Source organism: Patagioenas fasciata, chromosome 2 (assembly GCF_037038585.1).
Source record: "Patagioenas fasciata isolate bPatFas1 chromosome 2, bPatFas1.hap1, whole genome shotgun sequence".
In the NCBI taxonomy this organism is placed as follows: domain Eukaryota; kingdom Metazoa; phylum Chordata; class Aves; order Columbiformes; family Columbidae; genus Patagioenas; species Patagioenas fasciata.
In genome coordinates this window covers 110,759,595-110,779,478 of record NC_092521.1, presented here as the reverse complement: position 1 = coordinate 110,779,478, position 19,884 = coordinate 110,759,595, and the positions used below count along the sequence as shown (strand labels likewise).

Sequence of the window (19,884 nt, the reverse complement as noted above, 5' to 3'; positions counted from 1 at the left end):
GATTTTACAGTGACTGTTGCTGTCTGTCCAGCGTTGCCATAAAAACATCTATCAAGGAAGATTCTGCAACCCCCCCTCAGGGTTTTGCTGCCTATTATGTCTAATCCACAAGTCTGCTGCAAAGGGAGCTCTGGAGAACTTTCTTGGTCCAGCCTGGTTTATGTTACGGGAAAATACTGGCTGAACTGGGTGGCCTGAGAGGGTCGAGGCTGCTCAGCTCTGTGGCTCTTGGTCCAACCAGCAGCAACGCTGAAAACATATTCCCAGTCAGCAGATGTACTCAGAGGGTATGTGTACACCGTGTATATACACTTGTACATGGCCAGCCACACAGATCACAGACAGAGCACTCACAAAAACACGGACAGCACCAGCAGCCACATCCTCTTCTCCTCTCTGACTGAGCAGGATGGAGGTCTGCTAATGAGAGTGTATGTACGTATGTATGTATTTACAAGGTGGATCCTTCCAGTGGCTGGGCTCAAACACTCTGTGTGTCAAATAGCTGCCCCTGAATCTTCATGTCCCCGGTTGCTGGTCTCTGGCCATCTGAGTCCCCCTTTACTCACAGGAGCAGTGGGATGTGGCTGCCAGGTCAGTATGGATTGTACTGTGTTTTTTAAGTGGCAGGTAGGAAATGACAATGTGTCAGCACTCAGGTTTGGTATAGCTATAGGTTTAATGTAAGCAAAGATCTGACAGGTATAGAAGGGGGTGTTGGAGAGAGTGAAAATTGCTGAAGAATTACTTGTGGCAACAAAATGGTTCAACAGTTGAGTATGCAAAAGTCAACTAACCTTGACAGCAGTATTTTCAGATTAAGTGCTCATTTGTGAAGTTTCTGCTATTCTTAAGATACGTGTGGCAGTAAAGTGGTAGTTATTTGAAGTAGCACACTTAGAGACACCAGGCTGGGAGAGCTTCAGTAAAGACTCCCACATTACTGTTATGCTATTGCAGGTGACATTAGTTGGAAAATATTTTTATTTCAGATGCAAGTCACTCCTTCATACCTGTGGGAACAAGATTTTGAAAATCGCAGGGAGAGTGCATGAAGCTTACTGAAATTCTCTATATATCATGAGAGAAAGTACCTGTTCTCATCCTGTAATATCTAGATATGCCATGAAAAATTTTCTTGAAGGGGAGATAATTTGTAAGTTCTGCCTTTTATCTTGCCTCTGCACAGCCTTAGTGATGTTGCACAAAACAGAGGTAAACCTCACTTCCCTAAAGCTTACCTCTGAGCGTTAGCAGTTTTGAGATACAGGGACTGAAGTTCCACTGTGATTTCACTGGGAAGGAACACATTTGCTGGGTGACCAATCCCTTTGGACATTGCCTGTTTTGCTGCTGAATTTTGCAATAATACTTGGGTATAGGGGATTTCTTTTTCTTTTTTTTTTTTTTTTTTTTGCTGTAGAGTAGTCTGTATCTATTCAATGGAGGAAATAAGCAGCACAAGCACAGAAAATTCAACAGAGAGCAGAAGGATGACAAGGTGATGATATTTTGGTGTAGGATGGATGGTCTTCTTCAGCTAGATGCCTTTCTTGGGTCTGCTTCTGTGCCATGCAGGGCTCATCTCCCTGAGTAAGAGGAGCCACTCGTTGTGGCTGTTGGTAGGGAAGAGCTCCCACACCAGTCAGCAGCTGCCATGCTCCTTGTGCCAGTTCAGAGGGGACCCTTGGTGGGGCTGGCAGCACTGCCTGTGACCAGGCCAGGGCAGTTGCTGCTGAGTGGTGGGAGACACTCTTCAGTCACGAGCTGTGAGCATGAAGGACATTACTCTCTCATCTTCTCACCAGCCCCTTTGCTTTTATATAGCCAGTTAGGAAAGGGTGGAGAAGAATGCTTTTAGACCCTGGCTGATGTACTGTTCTATCACTTTACTGTAAAATTTTTCAGTACAACAGGAGTCAAAGTTCAGCAGCCTTTAAAATACCTCTGAAATCTTTTTTCAAAGCTTGAACTGAGATCACCTATCTTAAGAAAATGGTGTGGAAGACAGGCAGTTTATGGTTTGGGCTTCCTCTTCTATCGTTTTTTGTGCTTGAAAGATAACTGTAGCTGTTATCCTAGTGTAAGGATATGAACTAAAGAGTAAATTTTCACATATTAATCTGGAATCTCAGATGAGTGTTCTGTATTCTGTTCTTACCTGGTTCATGACAGTTCCAAAAAACATCTAATTTACTTTGCTCCCTAAGCATCTCCAGGTTTTGTTATGTGACTCACGTGAGGATAATAAAAAGCAGCAGCAGGTTTGCAGACGTGGCGATTTTTCTCTTAGCTACACACGTAAGGAAAGCTTCTGTAATGCACATGTAGTAGCTGTCTCTTTCCGTGTGGATACTGTATTAGCCTGCAAACCCTTGACCTGGACCAGTGGCTGGTTGCTGTGGCAACAGGTTGCATAGTAACAGGCTTTGTTCCTAGCTTGAAACCATATTGCTTCTCTTAAATGTGACTTTTAGGGAGGTCAGAAGTTGTTAATCAGATGAAACCAGGAAAGTTTTTTAAATGAGAGGCAAAAATATTGATGTTCAGCAATCTGAACATCTGCTGAGAGGTGTTCTTCGTTCATGGCAGCTGAGGAAGGTAGTCAGCTCCCCCACCTTTTCCGCTTTGTTGAAGTGGAGGTCAGCAGCTCTGCAGAAAAAAAAAAGCAGTTCTTGGAAACAAGATGACTGTAGGAGCTTCAGGGGAATTTGTCTGCTGTGCGACTCCCACTCCCAATCCTCCTCAAGGCAGTAGGCAAATATTAACAGCTTAACACTCCAGTAACCTTGAAAATTTCTCAACTTAAAGTAAGCCCCTGATCAGCTGGACTACTTCTAAACCTCTGTTGACCTGGTCCTGATTCACACTGTAGCCCTTTGTGAATATAAATTTTAAGAGATTACAACCATACACTTCAGAAGAGCAGTTTTTTGGCTTTTTGATGGCTCTGCTTGTCAAGGTCCTACGGGCGACTGCCCTGGGGTGCTGAGAGGCTGAGACTGATCTACAGGAATGACCTTCTTGGAGCACAGGCACCCCACTCGTGTTCTGCAAGCAGAGCCAAGAATGGCAGAAAGCTGGTGTATCCAGGTTAGATTTGTATCCAGGTTAGAAATTTAGTCTTAGCATGTTTCATATGGATATTGTAATGTTTCCTTCTTCTGGTGCACTTGCTTTTCCATGTGGAGGGCTATTGTTTGAAGGGGGCAGTGGATTAATATCAGCAGGAACCTCCTGACTGAGCTCAAACACAAAAGCAAGTGCACAAGCTGGGAGGGACTATCCAGGAGGGACATAGACACAGTGGCCAAGCTTGCAGGGATGGAGCTGGGATAGGCAAAGCTCAGCTGGAAAATGAGATATGGGAAGGGTTTCTCTGGGTACATTGACAACAAAAAGAGCACTGAGAAAATATGAGCCTGGTGCTCAGTGGGGCTGGGATGAAGGAAATTAAAGGCACTTGATGCCTTTTTTCGCTGAAGCTTTTACTAGTAAGGTCTGTCCTCAGACCTCCTGTGTTTCTGAATCTGCTAACAGTAGAGGAAGACAGTGATGTAGGTCTTGAGATAACTGGATGTACAGCAGCCCCTGGCACCAGACAAGGTATATCCACGGGTGTTGAGGGACTTGGCTGATGTCACTGTGAAGACACTTTGTGATCAAGAGAGGTTCCTGGTGACTGCAAAAGACCAGATATTGTTCTCCTCTTCAGTACTATTAAATGACTTTATTACCACCTGGACGACAGGATGGAGAGCAGCTTTGTCAAGTCTGTGAATGAAATCAAACTAGTGGGAGAGGCCAATACACCAGAGGGGCCTGGGCAGGCTAGAGAAACAGCAAACAAGAACATAATGATGTTCATCAAAGGCAAATGTAAGAGTCCCTTGTCCAGGGCAGAATAACCCTGTGAAACAGTACAGGTTGGGGACTGCCTGACTGGAAAGCCAGAAAGTGCCCTGCACATGCTGGTAGACAAGTTGAACCTCAAGCCACAGCATGTTCTTCTGGCAAAGAAGACCAACCATGTCCTGGACTGAATTAGCAAGAGTGTAGCCAACAGATCCTGGTTATGTCTGCAGTGCTGTGTCCAGTTTTGTGTACTGTGGTATGAGAAATAAGTTTAATACAGGAGCAAGTCCAGTGGAAAGCCACCAAGATAGTCAGGGGCTGGATTAGATGGTGAATGAAAGAGAGGCTTCAGAGCCTCTAGAAAAGAAGTGTAAAGGGGGATATTATCACTGCCTACAGCTTTCTGATAGGAGAATGTAGGGGAGCTAGAGCCATATTCTTTTCAGAGAAGTGCAGTGAAATGGCAAAAGGCAATGCAGGAAACTCTGAGTAGATACTAAGAAGTTCTTGCTGTGAGGGTGGTCAGACACTGCGGCAGAGGCCCTGATGTTGCTGGATTGCCATGCATGGGAACAGTCAGAACTCAGGCATGGCCCTGGTGCGGCAAAGTGGGGTTTCGATCGGGTGACTTCCAAGGGCTCCTTCCAGCCAAGATCATTCTTGAAATCTCAGTCTCTCCTCTTTGGCCATAGATAAAAGCAAGTGTAACTGAGAGCCCAGAACAGGCCTCTGCCTGTGGGTGGAACTGAAAATGGGTTATATGGTTACATTACCTTTCTTTCCAACCCCCTCTCTCAGCCCTACGCATCTCTCTTCCCTGGTGAGCAGTGTCATCACATTATACCTCAAATATTTGGTAATGATGTGTCACTGTAATCCCCCTAGAGAACTCTTCCAATATCACTCATTTTTTCTTCTATATTAAACATGCCACTCTGTGTTTTACCCTTGTACCCTTTTGGCATGTGTAAAGTAAGCAGGATTCAGCACTGACAGGAATATATACGTAGGTGGGAGCTTATAGAAAAACAAAATCCAGACGTGATGTGATTGGAGAGGAACTTCATTTACTTTTTTTCTTTGTGCCAGTTGATGTAATTTGTTACCAGCTGTCATCCTCTAGCACTGTCAGAACAGTCACTTATGGCTGTGCTACTGCACTGTGATCCCATGAGACCAGAGGCACCAAGGAGGAATGAAGTGGGTTTCTCCATATATCCCTTTAAGTGTCAGAAGGATTTGAAGGGCTGCAGCTGGGTAGTAGAAGTGATTGAAGGAGTTCACCCAGGTGAAGAGATTGGCAGTGGCAGGAAGGAGAACAACAAAACAGAAAAAAACAGAGTTTGAAGGGATGCTGTCATAGGATGGAAGGAACAAAAAATGCAGAGGGGCTGACTTGGCTTGGCTTTAGGCCATTTTTCCTGTAAATCTTACAATTCCTTCATAGAGTTTTGCTAGTCCTCAGCATGGTGGAACAGTGCAGGTTTGAAAGGTTACACTGGTTGCCCAGTGCTTCCGCAAATCAAAGGCAAATCATAGAACCAACAGAATAATTTATTACCAGTGGCCCAGCAGCCTGGCCAACGAGTGCAATACCTGGCTTGTCCTCTGTATGATGCAATGGTGTCAGGAATGTGCTTTTGGGAGATGTAAATCTTGAGGACATGCCTGCTTGTCATTAAAGAGATGGCAGAGCTTTCTTTGTGCGTGGAAATGTCAAGCAAGCATCTTGACCAAATGACGAGATGGTTGGTTGCATCGTGACTTTGTAGGACGTGCCGGTGGTTACATAGGGGAAGAAATGATGCTCTTTGCTTCCTGTCCCAAAGTATTCCGGCTATGCTGCCGTGTGCTGTGAGTGTCTGTGTGGGACCCTGGCGCAGGCTGTGTTGCAGACGCTCAGGAAGTCAGCAGGGTTTATATAAAGCTTTGCTGGGTTTGCAGAACCTTTTGGCTCCTTTCCAGCATGGAAGCGCTGATATAAATAGAAGAATGTCTCACTTTTGAAGTCTGCCTTCTATTCACAGAAGGGAAGAACTTTGTGCCAGAGCTGTGATATAATAGCTGTTAAATACAAGCCTCAAGACTTGTCCTATGACAGGCTGAGCCACTTGACCAGATTTCAATGGGATGCAAGTGAGCTCAGTAGCCTGTAGCATCTCTGTTAGCTGCTTGCTGACATTTGAATAAGGTTTGGCTATAAGAGAGCACAGTTCAAGAATAATCCATCCTCCTACCTCCCTCTCAGCTTCTCCTCTCCCTGCTAAAAGAAAAAAAATGTTGCTCTTTTTTTTTTTTTCCTTTGATCAGATTAACAAAATGTTTGGGACCGTGGTGGTTGGAGTTGGAATCGCTGGCTTAGCACGGATCCGAGACTTGATGAATCCAATGCCTTCCAGCCCTTCTGAGCACCTCAAACTCTTTGGATTTGTATCCAGGTTAGAAATTTAGTCTTAGCATGTTTCATATGGGTATTGTAATGTTTCCTTCTTCTGGTGCACTTGCTTTTCCATGTGGAGGACTATTATTTGAAGGGGGCAATGGATTAATATCCAAAGTTTTGTATTTCTCTTATAATTAAGGCTGTCTGAAAAGGGAAAGTTTGTGCAAACATGCCAGTCATTCTGAGTGGCAGCTGGGGAAAAGCGCAGAAAGTTTTGCAAGATGGAACAAATAGGTTACCTTATTGAGATACCTTGCAGAAATTACTAAAATAAAAGCTAAGATACATTCTCACTGCAGAATCTGTTTGATAAAAATAAATGCAATTTTGTCTGACTGAAATTTCCTGCAGGTTTAGGATGGTGCAGACAATAATTGCATTAATGAGGTAATGTCTGCATTAAATTTATAGAAATGTTTAAAAAACACAAGATGTTTTATGAAGTTTTTAAAAACTTTTTTTTTCCTACAAAAGCACACGTTGTAGAGCTCTTAACACTGTGATTGTATCCCAATTTTTTTTGTTTTTTTTTTAAGCAAATACTGAACCTGTAGATGTCTTTAAGGAAAATCTCATAATTTAGTACATGCAGTAAGGTTGCCTCTGAGAGAGCAGCTTTATGTTTTTTCTCACTAGCTTGGAGCCATGGAAATTTAGCAAGACTGTGTTACGCCTATACCCGCCTCTGAGCATTCCTGGTAAACTGTCTGCCCCATAACAGTGGAGCATAAAGGTTTTAAATAGTTAGGTGGTACATGTATGGATCTCAGACTGTGAATGTATTTTTCTAGCTATATTTAAATCATGCAGTCAGGGTTGTTTGAGACTGAAAGGACCCATTAGGTCATGCAGTTTACCTCGCTGCCAAATTCCCTCTTGCTTCCCTGATGCCTTTGCTAGTGCTACAGCTAGCCTTGGGCAACACTGAAGACAGGATTTATTGCTTCTGTTGAGACACAGTGCTGTCAAAATGCACGGTTCACAGACACCTTGCTTGCCCTTTGCCTTGCCCTTTGCCTTCCAATCACATACAAACATTACCTGTCTTTGCTTTCAAGTCCTGCTTCTGGCCTACCCTCATGCTATCTGTCACCTGTCCTAAGACTGTCAAGGTGTCTGCTCCAGTCTTTCTTAATGCAAAGGGTTTTGGGGGGGAGTGTGTGTGTGTGTTTCATATTCAGGTGGAGATGTGCTCAGGGTGGTGGCTGAGAGAACCTTCCCCTTAGCACTGACATGGAGTGTGTGTTGCAAGGAATGGGCCATCATAGCCAAGCATCTGCTTTGTCCCTCTCCTGCCTGTCTGTATTTCTTGTAGTTGCATATGGCCCTGCCAACTCAAGTGCTTTTACCCACGTTGTCCAACATGGTGGAGAGAATTCTCCCATAGGAGCACAGTCCTCTTTCAAGTAATGCTCTTAAAATGGCTCCTTCATAATAACGCTTATTATAAAACAAAACACCAAAACAAAACACACCCCTTCCCCCCCCAACAACAATAACAAACAAAACCCAAATAAAGAAACAAAACCCAAAACGCTGTACACTTGAATAGCAGGACAGTTTCTGTACTGATACCAGCACCCACGCACTGACCCATCTGTTTTCTTCCTTCGTGCACTCCACTTCTGTCTGTAAGTGATCTTGCCCTTCCTGAATTAGAAGCTGCCTTTGTTCTACCCCAGTTGAATGCAGTGAGATGTTGGTCCATGAGAACAGTTTTTAAGTGCTGCTGCACAACATGCAATTGGGAAGAATGGACTGTGATGCTTATGCTCTGGTTGTATTTATGCTAAATGCGCAGGAGAAGTTTTGGCAATATTAATGAGGCCAAGCAGATTAGCCTGGAAGATGCTCTAACAAGCAAAGAGGTCCATGCAGCCTTCATCAGCACAGAGAACAGAAGCCATGAAGAAACCATCAGGTATTTTGAGTTGGGTTTTGGTTTTGGTTTGGTTTGGTTTTCTTCCCCTTTTCCCACCCTTTCCCCTGTAATTTAGAAGCACAGAGGAGCTGTGTAAAGCTGTTGCATAAGAGCATGTGGACACTGGAGGAGAGACTGCCAGACTAGAAGCCTGAAGTGAATGATAGCGAGTTCCCTAGAGCACCCAAGAAGCCCTGGAAGAGAGTAGGATTTAAGATGCATTCATTTCCCAAGTAATTCAAATTGCATACCTCTAGGCCTGTGTTTGATTGACAGGCAGCTTAAGACAGGATCTAAAGCCTTTCCTCACAGATTATATAGAGGAAGGGCATTCCACTCCCCCATTCCAGCCATTCAAGTGTCTGGAAGTTAGAAATTGTGATGCTTTATGCTGTGGCATTTTAGCGACTTGCTGTAGGTGAGTGAGGGAATTCTGTGGAAAAAGGAGAATTAAAAGCCAACTCTCCTGGTGTTTAAATGTGTGATGCAGCCACCACAACATCCTTGTTAGGAAACTTTCCATTTATTACTGTTGTTCCATGTTCTGCACTTCTCCATATGAGGTTGACTGTGGGAATGAGAAGCAGCTTGCCCAGTGGAGAGAGATGATTATGATGATCTGCCTTTTAAAGACTTATCTTGTATCCCTTTCAGAATGTTTTTAGAAGCTGGGAAACATGTCCTCGTTGAGTACCCCATGGCTTTGTCTGCTAAGGCAGCCCATGAGCTTTGGGAGATGGCTGAACAGAAAGGTAATGGAATTTGTTCTCAAGGGTGTAAACAATATTACCTGTTTGGTGGCAACAAAGGCATCAAACTCAAAGGCAGGTCTCCACTCTGATATTAATCATGACATACAAAGGAGTATGCCTGTCTCAGAGATGTGTCAATCTAGGATTTAAGGCATGTGCCAATGGGGAAATAAACACACAAATGTCAAGTCTGAGAGTAAGGTATGTTTACCCTTGCAAAAGCCCTGGTCTCTGCTTGTGGCACTAAGAACGCAGATAGAGAAGGAAACTTCTGTCACACTGATAATATAGCACTCAATGAGTGTAGCCATTTGAATTTTGCACTTCCCTCTCCTCTCTCTCCCTGAAGGTAAAACTGGAAACAGTTTTCCTAGCTTCTAGTGTTTGAGATTTGCTTATGTGGGCCAGCAAAGCATCTCTGTCTGAAAGACATCTCTATAAGCAAATTCTCTTTATTTCTGGAAAGTGTATGGTCCCATCTCTGCAGTGCCAATGGTCAGAAGCTGGCAATTCAGATAAGGCCAGTGGGGATATATGGAGCTGCAAGGAACAGAATAGTGCTGGGCAGGAGCAGAGTGCAAACTCTTTGGACAAGCTACACTGTTTATACCACTGCTTCTTAAGAAAATTCCTTTTTGAGTTTTGTCGTAAAGCACCAGAGGTATAGGATTTCTGCTTTGCTGTTTCCCTGTACCAACACCACTTAGTGCCTTGTTCCTTGCCAAATGGCTTCCCATTGAGCAAAATTTATGCCTCTTCTCTTGAAGCAGCAGGCATTACTGTCAGCAGCCTAAATTAACTCTCCTGGAAGCCTTCCAGAAAAACACATATTGAATGAGGGCCACATTCAATGTGTATTGGATAGCTTCTATTCCAAACTAGCCCAATTAATTCCAATGGAGGGAGGTACTCCTTAACATATTGTTACAATCTGCATCTGAGTATTATCCTATGTTTTCCCCTTCTTTTTCTTTCTTACTGCCCTGGGAGGAAAAATGCAGAACAAGGAAATGTGAGGGGAAAGAGACCAAGAATTAATCCGTCTTTTACTTTGAAGACTCATGTTTCAGCCTTAGTCGGGTATTGGGTTTCATTATAGAGTTTCCAGTTTTCATAGTGGCTACTGTTTGTGTAGTCTCTATATTCGTTATCTCCTGGAAATCCTTAACCCAGATTGATGCCTCAGTGCAGAGCCCATGTTTGGTTTTCTTCCTGACATCATTTTGCCAGCCATGCATGAAAACATTTCTAAGTCAGTTCTCACTGGTAGCTGGTGAAGCTTCTATTGCTTAGATGTGCAGAAAGCTCTTATTTAAGATGTCCTGATTTTTGGTGGTGTTTGTTTTTTTAATGGCAGATAAAGTACTCCATGTGGAGCACATTGAGCTTCTGACCGAAGAGTACAAACAGCTGAAAAAAGAAGTGACTGGGAAAGACCTTGTGAAGGGAACATTGCATTTCACAGGTCAGTAGCTGTGGCAAAATCAAAGTCCATCTGGATTCGTCTGCCTGCTCCACAGGGATGCCAGTCGTTCCAGGCTTCATTCAGTCCTTTTAGATGAGAGTCTGTCTTTAAACTGACTAGAGACATGGATGTCCGCTTTGGATGTTCCCATGAAATTACAGAGTTATCTGGAAAGCACCTTTGCCTTAACAGTTGTCTTCTACTTGCTTTGTTAATCTCTTTCTTCTGGTGAAGAACAGAAGCCCATGCCTTATTATATGGAGGAGAGAGCATGTCTTCATCCATTCTATACTTTGGTGATAGTGACCAGTTTTTCATTCATATTGGTCCCAGAGAGGAGGATGAGCTCTGAGGAAGTCTCCCAATTTCTACTGGGGACCTTTAGTCTTCCATACTGGTGTTTGACCCCAGAAGAGCTGGGAGAGATTTTTGAGCCATTTTTTTCTCCTTACTTTATTCCCTTGTTGAATCCGCATACACCCTCCTGTCCTCAACATGCCCTGAAGGGTTTGTTCTATATGTACTTCATGCAGCCTTCTGTGTCATAGCTCACCAGCTGATCCATTTCAAGGCTGACCATGTTTGTTGACTTTTCCTACTCAGCTCATCCATCCACTCATGGCTTTCCTACACCCTGGTCTCTCAGCCTGCAACACTGCAGTTTCTTCAGCCTTTCCTATGCCGAGGGATATTCTCTTTCCCATTTCTCAAGACTTTCTGTTGCCATTGCGCCAGGTAGCGTCCTCGATGAAAACAAAGCAGGATTCCCAGCTTTCAGTGGAATTGCCCGACTGACTTGGCTGATAGACCTCTTTGGAGACCTCACTGTCACCTCTGCCACCAGAGTAATGCAGAAGGATAAGAATTATTCCAGAATGACTGTTCACTTTGAGACAACAAACAAGAAGTGAGTAATGGCCATGGCATCAGGTGAGCCAGGTTTCTCAGGTATTGTCTGCAGGAGTCCTGCATCGTCTCTTGTGGAAAAAGAACAGGTGGATGTTGGCATGAAAATGTACAGGAGAAACAGACCTGAAAATGCTTCCTATAGTAATCGTGGTAAAAACAGCCATCACCAAAAAATGTCTGCTGAAGAGCACAAGGAGGTTTAAAAGCTCTTTTCTGATGTCTGAAAGGAAAAGTCTGTAGGAAAGTGCCTGTAACACATTTTACTATGCCCAAGACTGAAAGACCTTTCTCTTGCACTCTGAAAAATTGTTCAGAAGCAGGATCTTTTTAGTTTAGCATCAGATATTCTAGTTGTACATTGAAACCTAACCTTTCTTTAAAGGTTAAAAATATATGACTGTTTGAAAAGGTAATGCACTAGTTATAACACTTAGCTTATAGCAGTATAAAGCTTGTACTAATATGTAGTACTGGCTAGAGATAACATAAAATTATGCATTTCAAGCAGAGTTATAATAAACTACTGAAAGGCCAACGTGCAAAGTTTGCTCTTGACTAATGCCTATTCTGCAGTCCTGAAGTTTCCACAATTTTAAGACTGGCTGTAAGACAACAGCCAGTTTCCCATTTCTTTTCTTTTTGCTTTTGTTGCATGAGTGTGTCAGGCTGAGTGAGAATCCGGCAGCCAGGATTACTTGTCATTTTTCCCAGTCATTGCACTATGACTTTCTTGCAGAAAGCTCATTTGATGATGCATTTTATAATACCAAGTTTGATCTCCCTTTTATTGTATGATAACAATAGACTACATATATATATTTTTAATGGCCTTGCTATAAAATATTTTTAAATATGATATGACCATGAAGCAAGTAACCAGTGTTTCATACTGTGGATTGAGTACTCAACTTGGTCCAAAGTCTGGTTTGATCATTCTTGTTTGATCATTCTGGGACATCCACATGAAGGTCATGTCCTTTCAGATAGTTTGAAGTTACTTACAAGGGCAGTTTATTGCATGCCATAGATGCAACTTGAGAATTGTCTGACATGGAAAGGTATAGAGAAGTTACCCAAGCTCTATGTGTTTCTTAGGAGACAGGTATGGTCATAGAACAATTTGTTCCTTTCCCTTCAGTCCTATTTTCCTGTTTTTCCATATAGTGGACTCTGCCTTTGAGACAGATGATCCCCCTCATAGGCATATGGCAAGAGGCAGATGAGAAGACTAGGGAGAGCTGGAGAAAATAAGACCCTTTGGAAAAATATTCTGGCCTGTCTTCACTTGAAATAAATTACTCTTTTTTTGTTGCACTTATACTACTTGAACACTTAAAAACCAAACAAACAAACAAACCCCACCAAACATGAATGCTTACTCCTTTAAGAACTTTAGATAAGCCTTTAGTTAAAAAAAGTAATAACCCAAAGGAGTAGCTATTTGAGGAATGAATAATCGGGCCTCATTTGAACTGTTAGTTTCACCACGGGTCTAGTTAAGCATTTTATCAACCAGTCCTACAAAGCCCACTGCAGTTTACCGTGGGATTAACATCTCGCCGTAGCAGTTTTCCTCTCTCTAAATGAAACATCATTTCCAGTTCCTTTTAAAATGCAGTTGTGAGAGGACAGAACTTGGTATACAAGCTCTGTTTACCCTCTTAGCAGGTTGCCAGTAACATGAGCAGCTGTAAAGATCTGTATAGAGTGAGATTTTGAACTAATTCCAGCAGGTGGAACTAGCGAGTGGCTTAAACATTTCTCTGGCTGTCCTGTCTCCTAAGTAGTCCTTAGCTGCCATGTATGATATTTGCTAGATACAAAAGCATTTCTGGATTTATGGTTTTTTTCCTACTCTACACTGTTAACAGATACCCACGTTTCTTAGCCCACTGCTATTTGTATGGGTCAGTCAGTGTTTTGTCACCATGAGCTTTTTTAATGACCTTGAGGACATTCAGCTTTATGTCTCTGGGATAATTTACGCTGGCTGGAAAGTTACATAGCGTTCCTGTATGCTGTTCAGTGGCCGAGCCGTATTTCCTGCTGACCTTCCCCTATTGACGTCAGTGGAGTTACAGCAATAGAGCATTTGGCCCACTCTCCATCAAGTGAAGTTATGGCCCAGCCAGTCATGGTGGTGGCGTTACAGCTCTGATTTGCCCAACCTTTGTTTTGCTGAAGGATGGGAAAGGTTTACATCTTTCCTGAGAGCAATCCCTTTTCTGAAAGACATTACACTAACCTTGAGAAAGCAGGTTAATTCAGCCTGTTTTCTGCCTCGGAAAATCCAGCAGGTGCAGAGAGCAGCAGCCTGCGTTCTGCTTGTTAAGCAGGGATTTGTGCAAAGGCTACAGTCTGTCTCTGCTGCACAGTCGGCGCTGGCTGCTCCTCTGTCTCCGGCTGGATTTTGGAGGTGTGCGATAACTTCTGGTGCCCAGTTATCTGAGAGATGACCTCTGCCTCTGTTGTGTTTCCAAGACAGTTTAGCTGACAGGCTCTCCGTGGTAAAACATTGAGCAATCCAGGAAAACCCAAACCTCTGCTGACAGCACGGCTGGTTTGGGACTACAGTTCTTGTCCCAGGATTACAGGACTTGGATGCAGGAAATGTCAAAAATGAATTTTTATTGTGAGCTGGAGAGATAATGATTTGGGCAACATCTCTTTTGACATTTACTAGGCTTGGGGTCTAATTGTCTAATTCAATTCCAAGGTAAGATAGTCCTTTTTGATTGCATAGTAAATAAACAATATTGGCATTTTCAAAGTGCGAAAGGGAAGATGTTTAAAAGAAATCGAAGACATTTTCTGGACACGTATTCTGGCAATAAATGTTTGAAATTATGTTTGTACTGAGATCTAAGCTTATGAAGTCTAATAAAAAGCCTTCAAATTGAACATCCAGTTTAAAAAGCATGTGATATATGCTTTCTGCAGAAATTGTTGTATAAAATATTAAGCTGAGTGGACCCAGAATTCTTTAAAATGTTAAACCAGCTTAATTCTTCTGCAGGTACAAAGTGCGTTCACTTCGTTTTGGTTTATTTAACTTGGACGGTCCAACTAGGGTCACTCATTAATTGAAGAAACGGGGAATCTGAATAAAATGTAGCTAGGAGGGCTCTACCAATCTAAAATCTGGAAAGAAAAAATGACCTTAAAGTCAGAGTTTCTTCACTGCAGATAGTGCTTGTTTTGTAAAAAGTCAGTATAAAAGTGATTTGTTAGTATTTGACTAAACTTTTTTTTTCTTCTTTAACTGTCCAATGTATTTAGTGTGGCTTTATTCAGCTACCAAAAATACTGCATATCTTGCTTCTAAGTAATACTATGAACTAAATAACTAACTACATCCATAGGCAGATAATACTTTGATGTAAATCATTAATGTAAATGGATAAGTTATTGATTAAAAACCAGAAGTTCTTTGTAGTTTTCTGCCATAAAATACAAAATTGCATAAATTATGTGCAGACTTGCAGCGTACATATCTTTATAGCAAAAAAAATTGACTAATTTTAATGTAGAAGTTGTTGTTAATTAAAAATTAACATGTTTTGGTTACCAGTCAAGTAGAACCAACCTCTCTTTGGGAAAGTAACTAAAAATCTAATCACAGAAGAAGATAAATGTATTAGTAAAATCAACATTTTCCTGCTCATTGATGTGAATCAGTCATTTTATTCACTTTAATTAAATTCTGCCTGCTCTGCATGATTGTGCTTCTGGTTCAGTGGCTTGCCCAAGCTAGAGGATAAGACAACATAGGCTTGAGCCTGGTCATTGGTGTGCATCTGCTCCAGATCACCCTGGGAGGTGACCCTGCATTGACACTGCCTGTTTTGGATCATATCGTGGTCTCTCCTCTGTTACATGGTGGAGGTCTTTGTCTATGCCTGCACAGTGGTTTCTTCATACCTGCCTACCTGAGATAAAGCAGCTTGGCATAGCAGTGACCTGAACTCTATGTGGCTGTTTGCTTTCATAAGAACATTTCAAAATGACATAAAACCACCTCTGTTGAGTCAGAGCAAAACCCAGCTTGCTCAGCAACCTGCCTCTCACTGAGGTCAACAGCCAGCACCTCCGGGAAGGAGGATGAGAACACAGAATGCACAAAGTGAAATGGCCCTCAAGCACCCTTCTGGCCTGCAGCAACACGTAGCCTTGGGACTTCCTGTAGTCCATTTATAAGTCCTCTGAGGATTTTTTTGGATGCATTTTTGCAGGCTGTGATTTGGGTATTTTTTTTTTTCTCTCCAGTTGTTTTATTCTGTTCAGTCAGGTTCACCTGGCCATGCTTAATTTGTAGATGGTGTGTGTGGTTGTACAGGTGAGCAAAGAATAATTGATACAATGATATGAATACAGAAATTGGATCATAAAGCGTAAAAGATGAGAGGTGCAGAATCATTAAGCTAAGTGCTCTGCAGAATGTGTTCAGGGTAGAGTGACAGGGACTTTCAAGTTCTAATGATATTGAAGATTTAGTGGGCAGTACTTGGAGACAGAATTTGTTCTTCCATTATATTTATGCCCTCATAATTTGTGAATGGCAGAATAAAGTGGGTCATAAAGGACTGTGGAAGGGCCATCAATAACCGAGTGAGAAAAATAATGTGCATCCTCTAAACACAGGCAGTAGTGAGTGCTGATGAATGATCTGCAGAGAGGTAATGGTCTGGTTTAGGCAATTGACAAAAGAGCAGGAAGGGAGAATCGTGACTGTGGCTGGTGTTGAAGACCATTCCTCAAAGCCTCTACAAACATTTGCGATGTTGGGCTAGGGAGTCTGTCCCATGGCTCCTCTTTACTCATCCAAAGTGGGAAGTTGGGGAGGAAAGTGCGTGCACCTGTGAGCTATGCCAGTTAATAGCCAACAGCACCAATGCTCAGCTTGAAGACCTTGGCTATCATGTTGGCATAAGACAGGACTTTGCTCTGATTAGGAAAGACCTGCCTGAGAGTCTATGTAGCTGAAGCAGGCAAAATTGACATCTTCTGGTGTAATCTCTAGGGTCAACTTGGTGCTCCCACTGAACAGAAAGAAAGGCCTTTGAAAAGCTGAAGGAGCACTGATGCTAGTGTCTGCATGGGTGAACTTGCCATCTCTCCAGCTCATCCTAATGGGGTGGTGTTCAGCTTGCACAGTAGCACCTGGGTCATTATTATGTACCTGGAGGAATGACTAGACATTGAGGGCCTTGTGAGAGTCATGCGCAAAATATTTGGATGCTTAACTGCTCTTTTCATCGAAGTCCACAAACAAACAGATTAAGCTTCCCACTTCCCTGTGAAATAGCTAGACATTACTGGCTTCACTTTGTACATAGGGAAGACAAAGCTAGAGAGAACTTAGATGATGTACTGAAAGTCATGGCATGAAGTAGTGGCAGAGCTAAGATCACTACCTGGTGTTCAACTCTGTAACCACAAGACATGTTGGTGAGAACATGTTACCTGAATATGCAATGACTGAAATTTAAAAATGGTGCAGTTATTAGGGTATTTTCTGTAAGTGCTGAGAAAAGAAAAAAAAGCATAAACCAGAACTGTTGATTCAATTTCTTCATAAATACTCTTCTTTTTCTCTGTTTCTCCACACTAGACCTCTGACTTGGATTGAAGAAAGGGGACCAGGGATGAGACGTGAAAAGAAAATCAACTTCTGTTTCACAAGTGGTTGCCTGGAGGACTTCCCTCAAGCCCCAAGGTCTGCTGTGGGCCTTTTCATGCAGGATCAGAACCTCTTTGCCAAAAAACTGCTTGGCCAGGTATCCAAGGAAGAGCTGGCTGCTGAGAAATGGCGAATTTTGCGGTGTCTTGACCTTGCTGAGGTGATCCAACAGCACTGTGAACAGCCAGAGGAAATCTGTTCCTGAGACTGCTGTTAGGGAAGGAGGAATGTGGCAGACGGGAAAGCTGTAGGGCTAGAGCGCACTGTTGCCATCAGGCAGTTGCTATTTCTGTTTCATTGCCTTCTTTTTGACTAGTTGTGTTTCCTAGCTCTCTGGGTGGGCTGGAGAGCCTGGGCTACACCCTGTGCCTTCTGGTTTGCACCATTACAAAGCAACATTACCCTGCTCTGATGTGTTGCCTTCCTTCCAGACAGATAGGAACCTAGCAGCAACAAGCTTTCCTGGGATTCAGTTAGAAATGTCCCTAAAAGCGGATCCTGGAGGACTGCAAATACTAGATATGATTTTCCCTCCTGAGGTTTTTTTTAACCTCTAGATGTCTGAAAATGACATCTGTCTATTTAGTAATGTTCATGTAGTATTATCTAGAAAGAAGTATAAGCTAGAATGAAGTTCCAGGTGAGATTTCCACCTCATTACTTGATCGGCAGAACTTGTGCCACCACAGTCATGACCTTTTCTTCCAGATGCCCTGAATTGTTCTGTGTGTTTGCTCTAATTAGTTGTGCCTGTTTGATGTGGGGTTTTTGTTGGTTTGTTTTGTGTTTGGTCTTGTTTTGTTTTGTTTTTTGCATTGGAAATCATCGGCCTTCAAATAGAATCTATATTGGTATAAAACCAGAAGAAATATCTTGTCTCTTAATAGATGCCACTTTGAGTCTACTCAGTTTCTCTGGTGCCCTGTGCCAACACAGAAATAGTTTCCCAGCAGAGATTAGAACAGTACATTAAACTAAGGCATCTCCTGCCCACTTTCTATGGAATCTAAATATTTTCCTTCTTATGTACTGGAGGAAGTGTATTATTGTCCTTCATTCGTATTCTGTATCTAATTCAGCATGTGAACAGCTCACTGCTAAAAATAATATACATCCCACCTCTAGGAAAAAAACTACCTAACTCCTGGAAACAGTGAAATTCATTAGAAAACATGATAAAATTAGAATAGAACTGTAGAAAATGGAGCAATTCGCAAATATAGCCCTGTGGTTATGGGATATGACACTTGTGGGAATGGGTCTTTAGCATTTTACAGTAGTCCCGGGGTCATATATGAAGACAGTACCACTTCCCTGAAGAAGCATTTTAGTTCTAGGAGAAGCCTAAACAGTGCACATAACTATTAACAATTCCTCTGTTTGCCTTTTACTTTCTAATTACAGCCTCTGTCGGTGCTGTAGTAATATAGCAACAAACTTCAGTCTGTGGAGTTGTTTTTTGAAACACAGCATCGTAATTTTGTTTCCATGTTATCACTTGAGCAATTTTTTAATAAGGGAGTATATATGTTGCGAATGTATACATAATTATAGCTAGTCAATACTGATGGAAAAAGGTCTTCCTCTGGGTAAATCGTGTCCATTCGGAAGTTGGATACAGTTCAGTTAGCTGGAAACAGGAAAGTAAAGACTGTATTTTTTTCCCAAATTGGTCAGATTTGAGGGGCAACTGGAGCTTGATATGTGAATTAATTCTGTGTGTGAAATTTGTTTAAATCTACTCTGTCTGTTAAAATTGGTGAAAAGTCTCCTATTGACTTCAATGTATTGAAATTCATGTGGGTTGCCAACAGATTTGTGCAGGCAGAACATGCACGTGTCCACCCAAATAGACTGAGCATTGATAGGGACTTCCTTACTGATGTGATGGACTTTACTTGAGTAGATCTGATCATGTGTGAGAGGGGAAAAAGTGGGTTTGTGGCAAACTGGGAAAAGTCCATCTGGGTTGGGAGTGTGATTAGAATCTAGTGTTTATATCTATCTTTAATGTATGACAGCACATGAGAGATGGAATATGGGGCGAACACCACTTGTTTACACACTAATTCAAAACAGGTAGCTGGGGAGAGAGGACAAAGGCAAGGGAAATTCACACTCTCCATCTATAGGCATCAAAATTAGCCACCACGTCTCCCTGGGAGTGCTCTGCAGTTGCTGGGGAGAGCAGTATTCCTCTAAGAAATGGAGAATAAATTCACGGGAACTCTGTAGAGCAGCAGCATAACATTGTGTAGTGAATCACCCTCTGGAGAAGCTTGTTTCTATAGAGAGCGCCTGGGGAAATTAGCTGGTTAATTTGAGCTAGGAAAGGCAGATGCCTAGAGCTGGATATCCTGCGCTCTCCTCCACCCCCCTCCCATCCCTCCTAGCTAACCTGCTTGCTTACTGCTGTCTGCCCTGCTCCTGGGAGCCTGCAGCATTCAAATGGCTTTTCCTTCAGCCCTGTGAATTTGCTCAGGTACCACGATGGTTCGTATATGAGAGCAACTGGATGTCAAACTTCAAACGTATGTACTGTTTAACCAGATGTTGAACTCACCAATAAAAATATTGCAGTTCTTCATAATTTGTTTTAGTTCTCGTCCTTCATTAGAAATTTCCATTGGCTGTGCTGCAAGTGTCTCTGTCCCAACAGGTTCTTTTCCTCCCCCACCACCGTTGCTCCTTGAGCCCTGTGAAATTTTGCCAGCGACTACAGGCTCTGATCCTGTCCTAAAGCCCTCAACTGTCTCCCTCTCCTGTTTCAAAATCTTGAATACAAATGTGGTGGGGTTTGTGACCTTATCTCAATTCATGAGCCCTCCCACAAAATTCCCGTCCTTCCAGTCCTGTCTG

At 42.6% G+C, this 19,884-nt stretch overlaps 1 protein-coding gene across 4 annotated transcripts in view; it reads left to right on the top strand.

The window, feature by feature from the left end:
• Positions 1-19,615, top strand: part of BLVRA (biliverdin reductase A) — a 38,847-nt gene extending 19,232 nt beyond the window's left edge. For 3 of the 4 annotated variants that reach the window (XM_071804702.1, XM_071804704.1, XM_065832779.2), the window contains exons 2-7: positions 6,166-6,293; positions 8,100-8,219; positions 8,874-8,971; positions 10,329-10,436; positions 11,172-11,343; positions 16,957-19,615. In XM_071804702.1, the coding sequence (XP_071660803.1) occupies positions 6,175-6,293; positions 8,100-8,219; positions 8,874-8,971; positions 10,329-10,436; positions 11,172-11,343; positions 16,957-17,230 (891 nt within the window). In that variant the 5' untranslated portion in view covers positions 6,166-6,174 and the 3' untranslated portion in view covers positions 17,231-19,615. Of the gene's footprint in view, positions 1-5,982; positions 6,047-6,165; positions 6,294-8,099; positions 8,220-8,873; positions 8,972-10,328; positions 10,437-11,171; positions 11,344-16,956 lie in introns of those variants that run through there. The other variant, XM_071804703.1, reaches the window with a different exon arrangement.
• Positions 19,616-19,884: the final 269 nt, after the last annotated feature.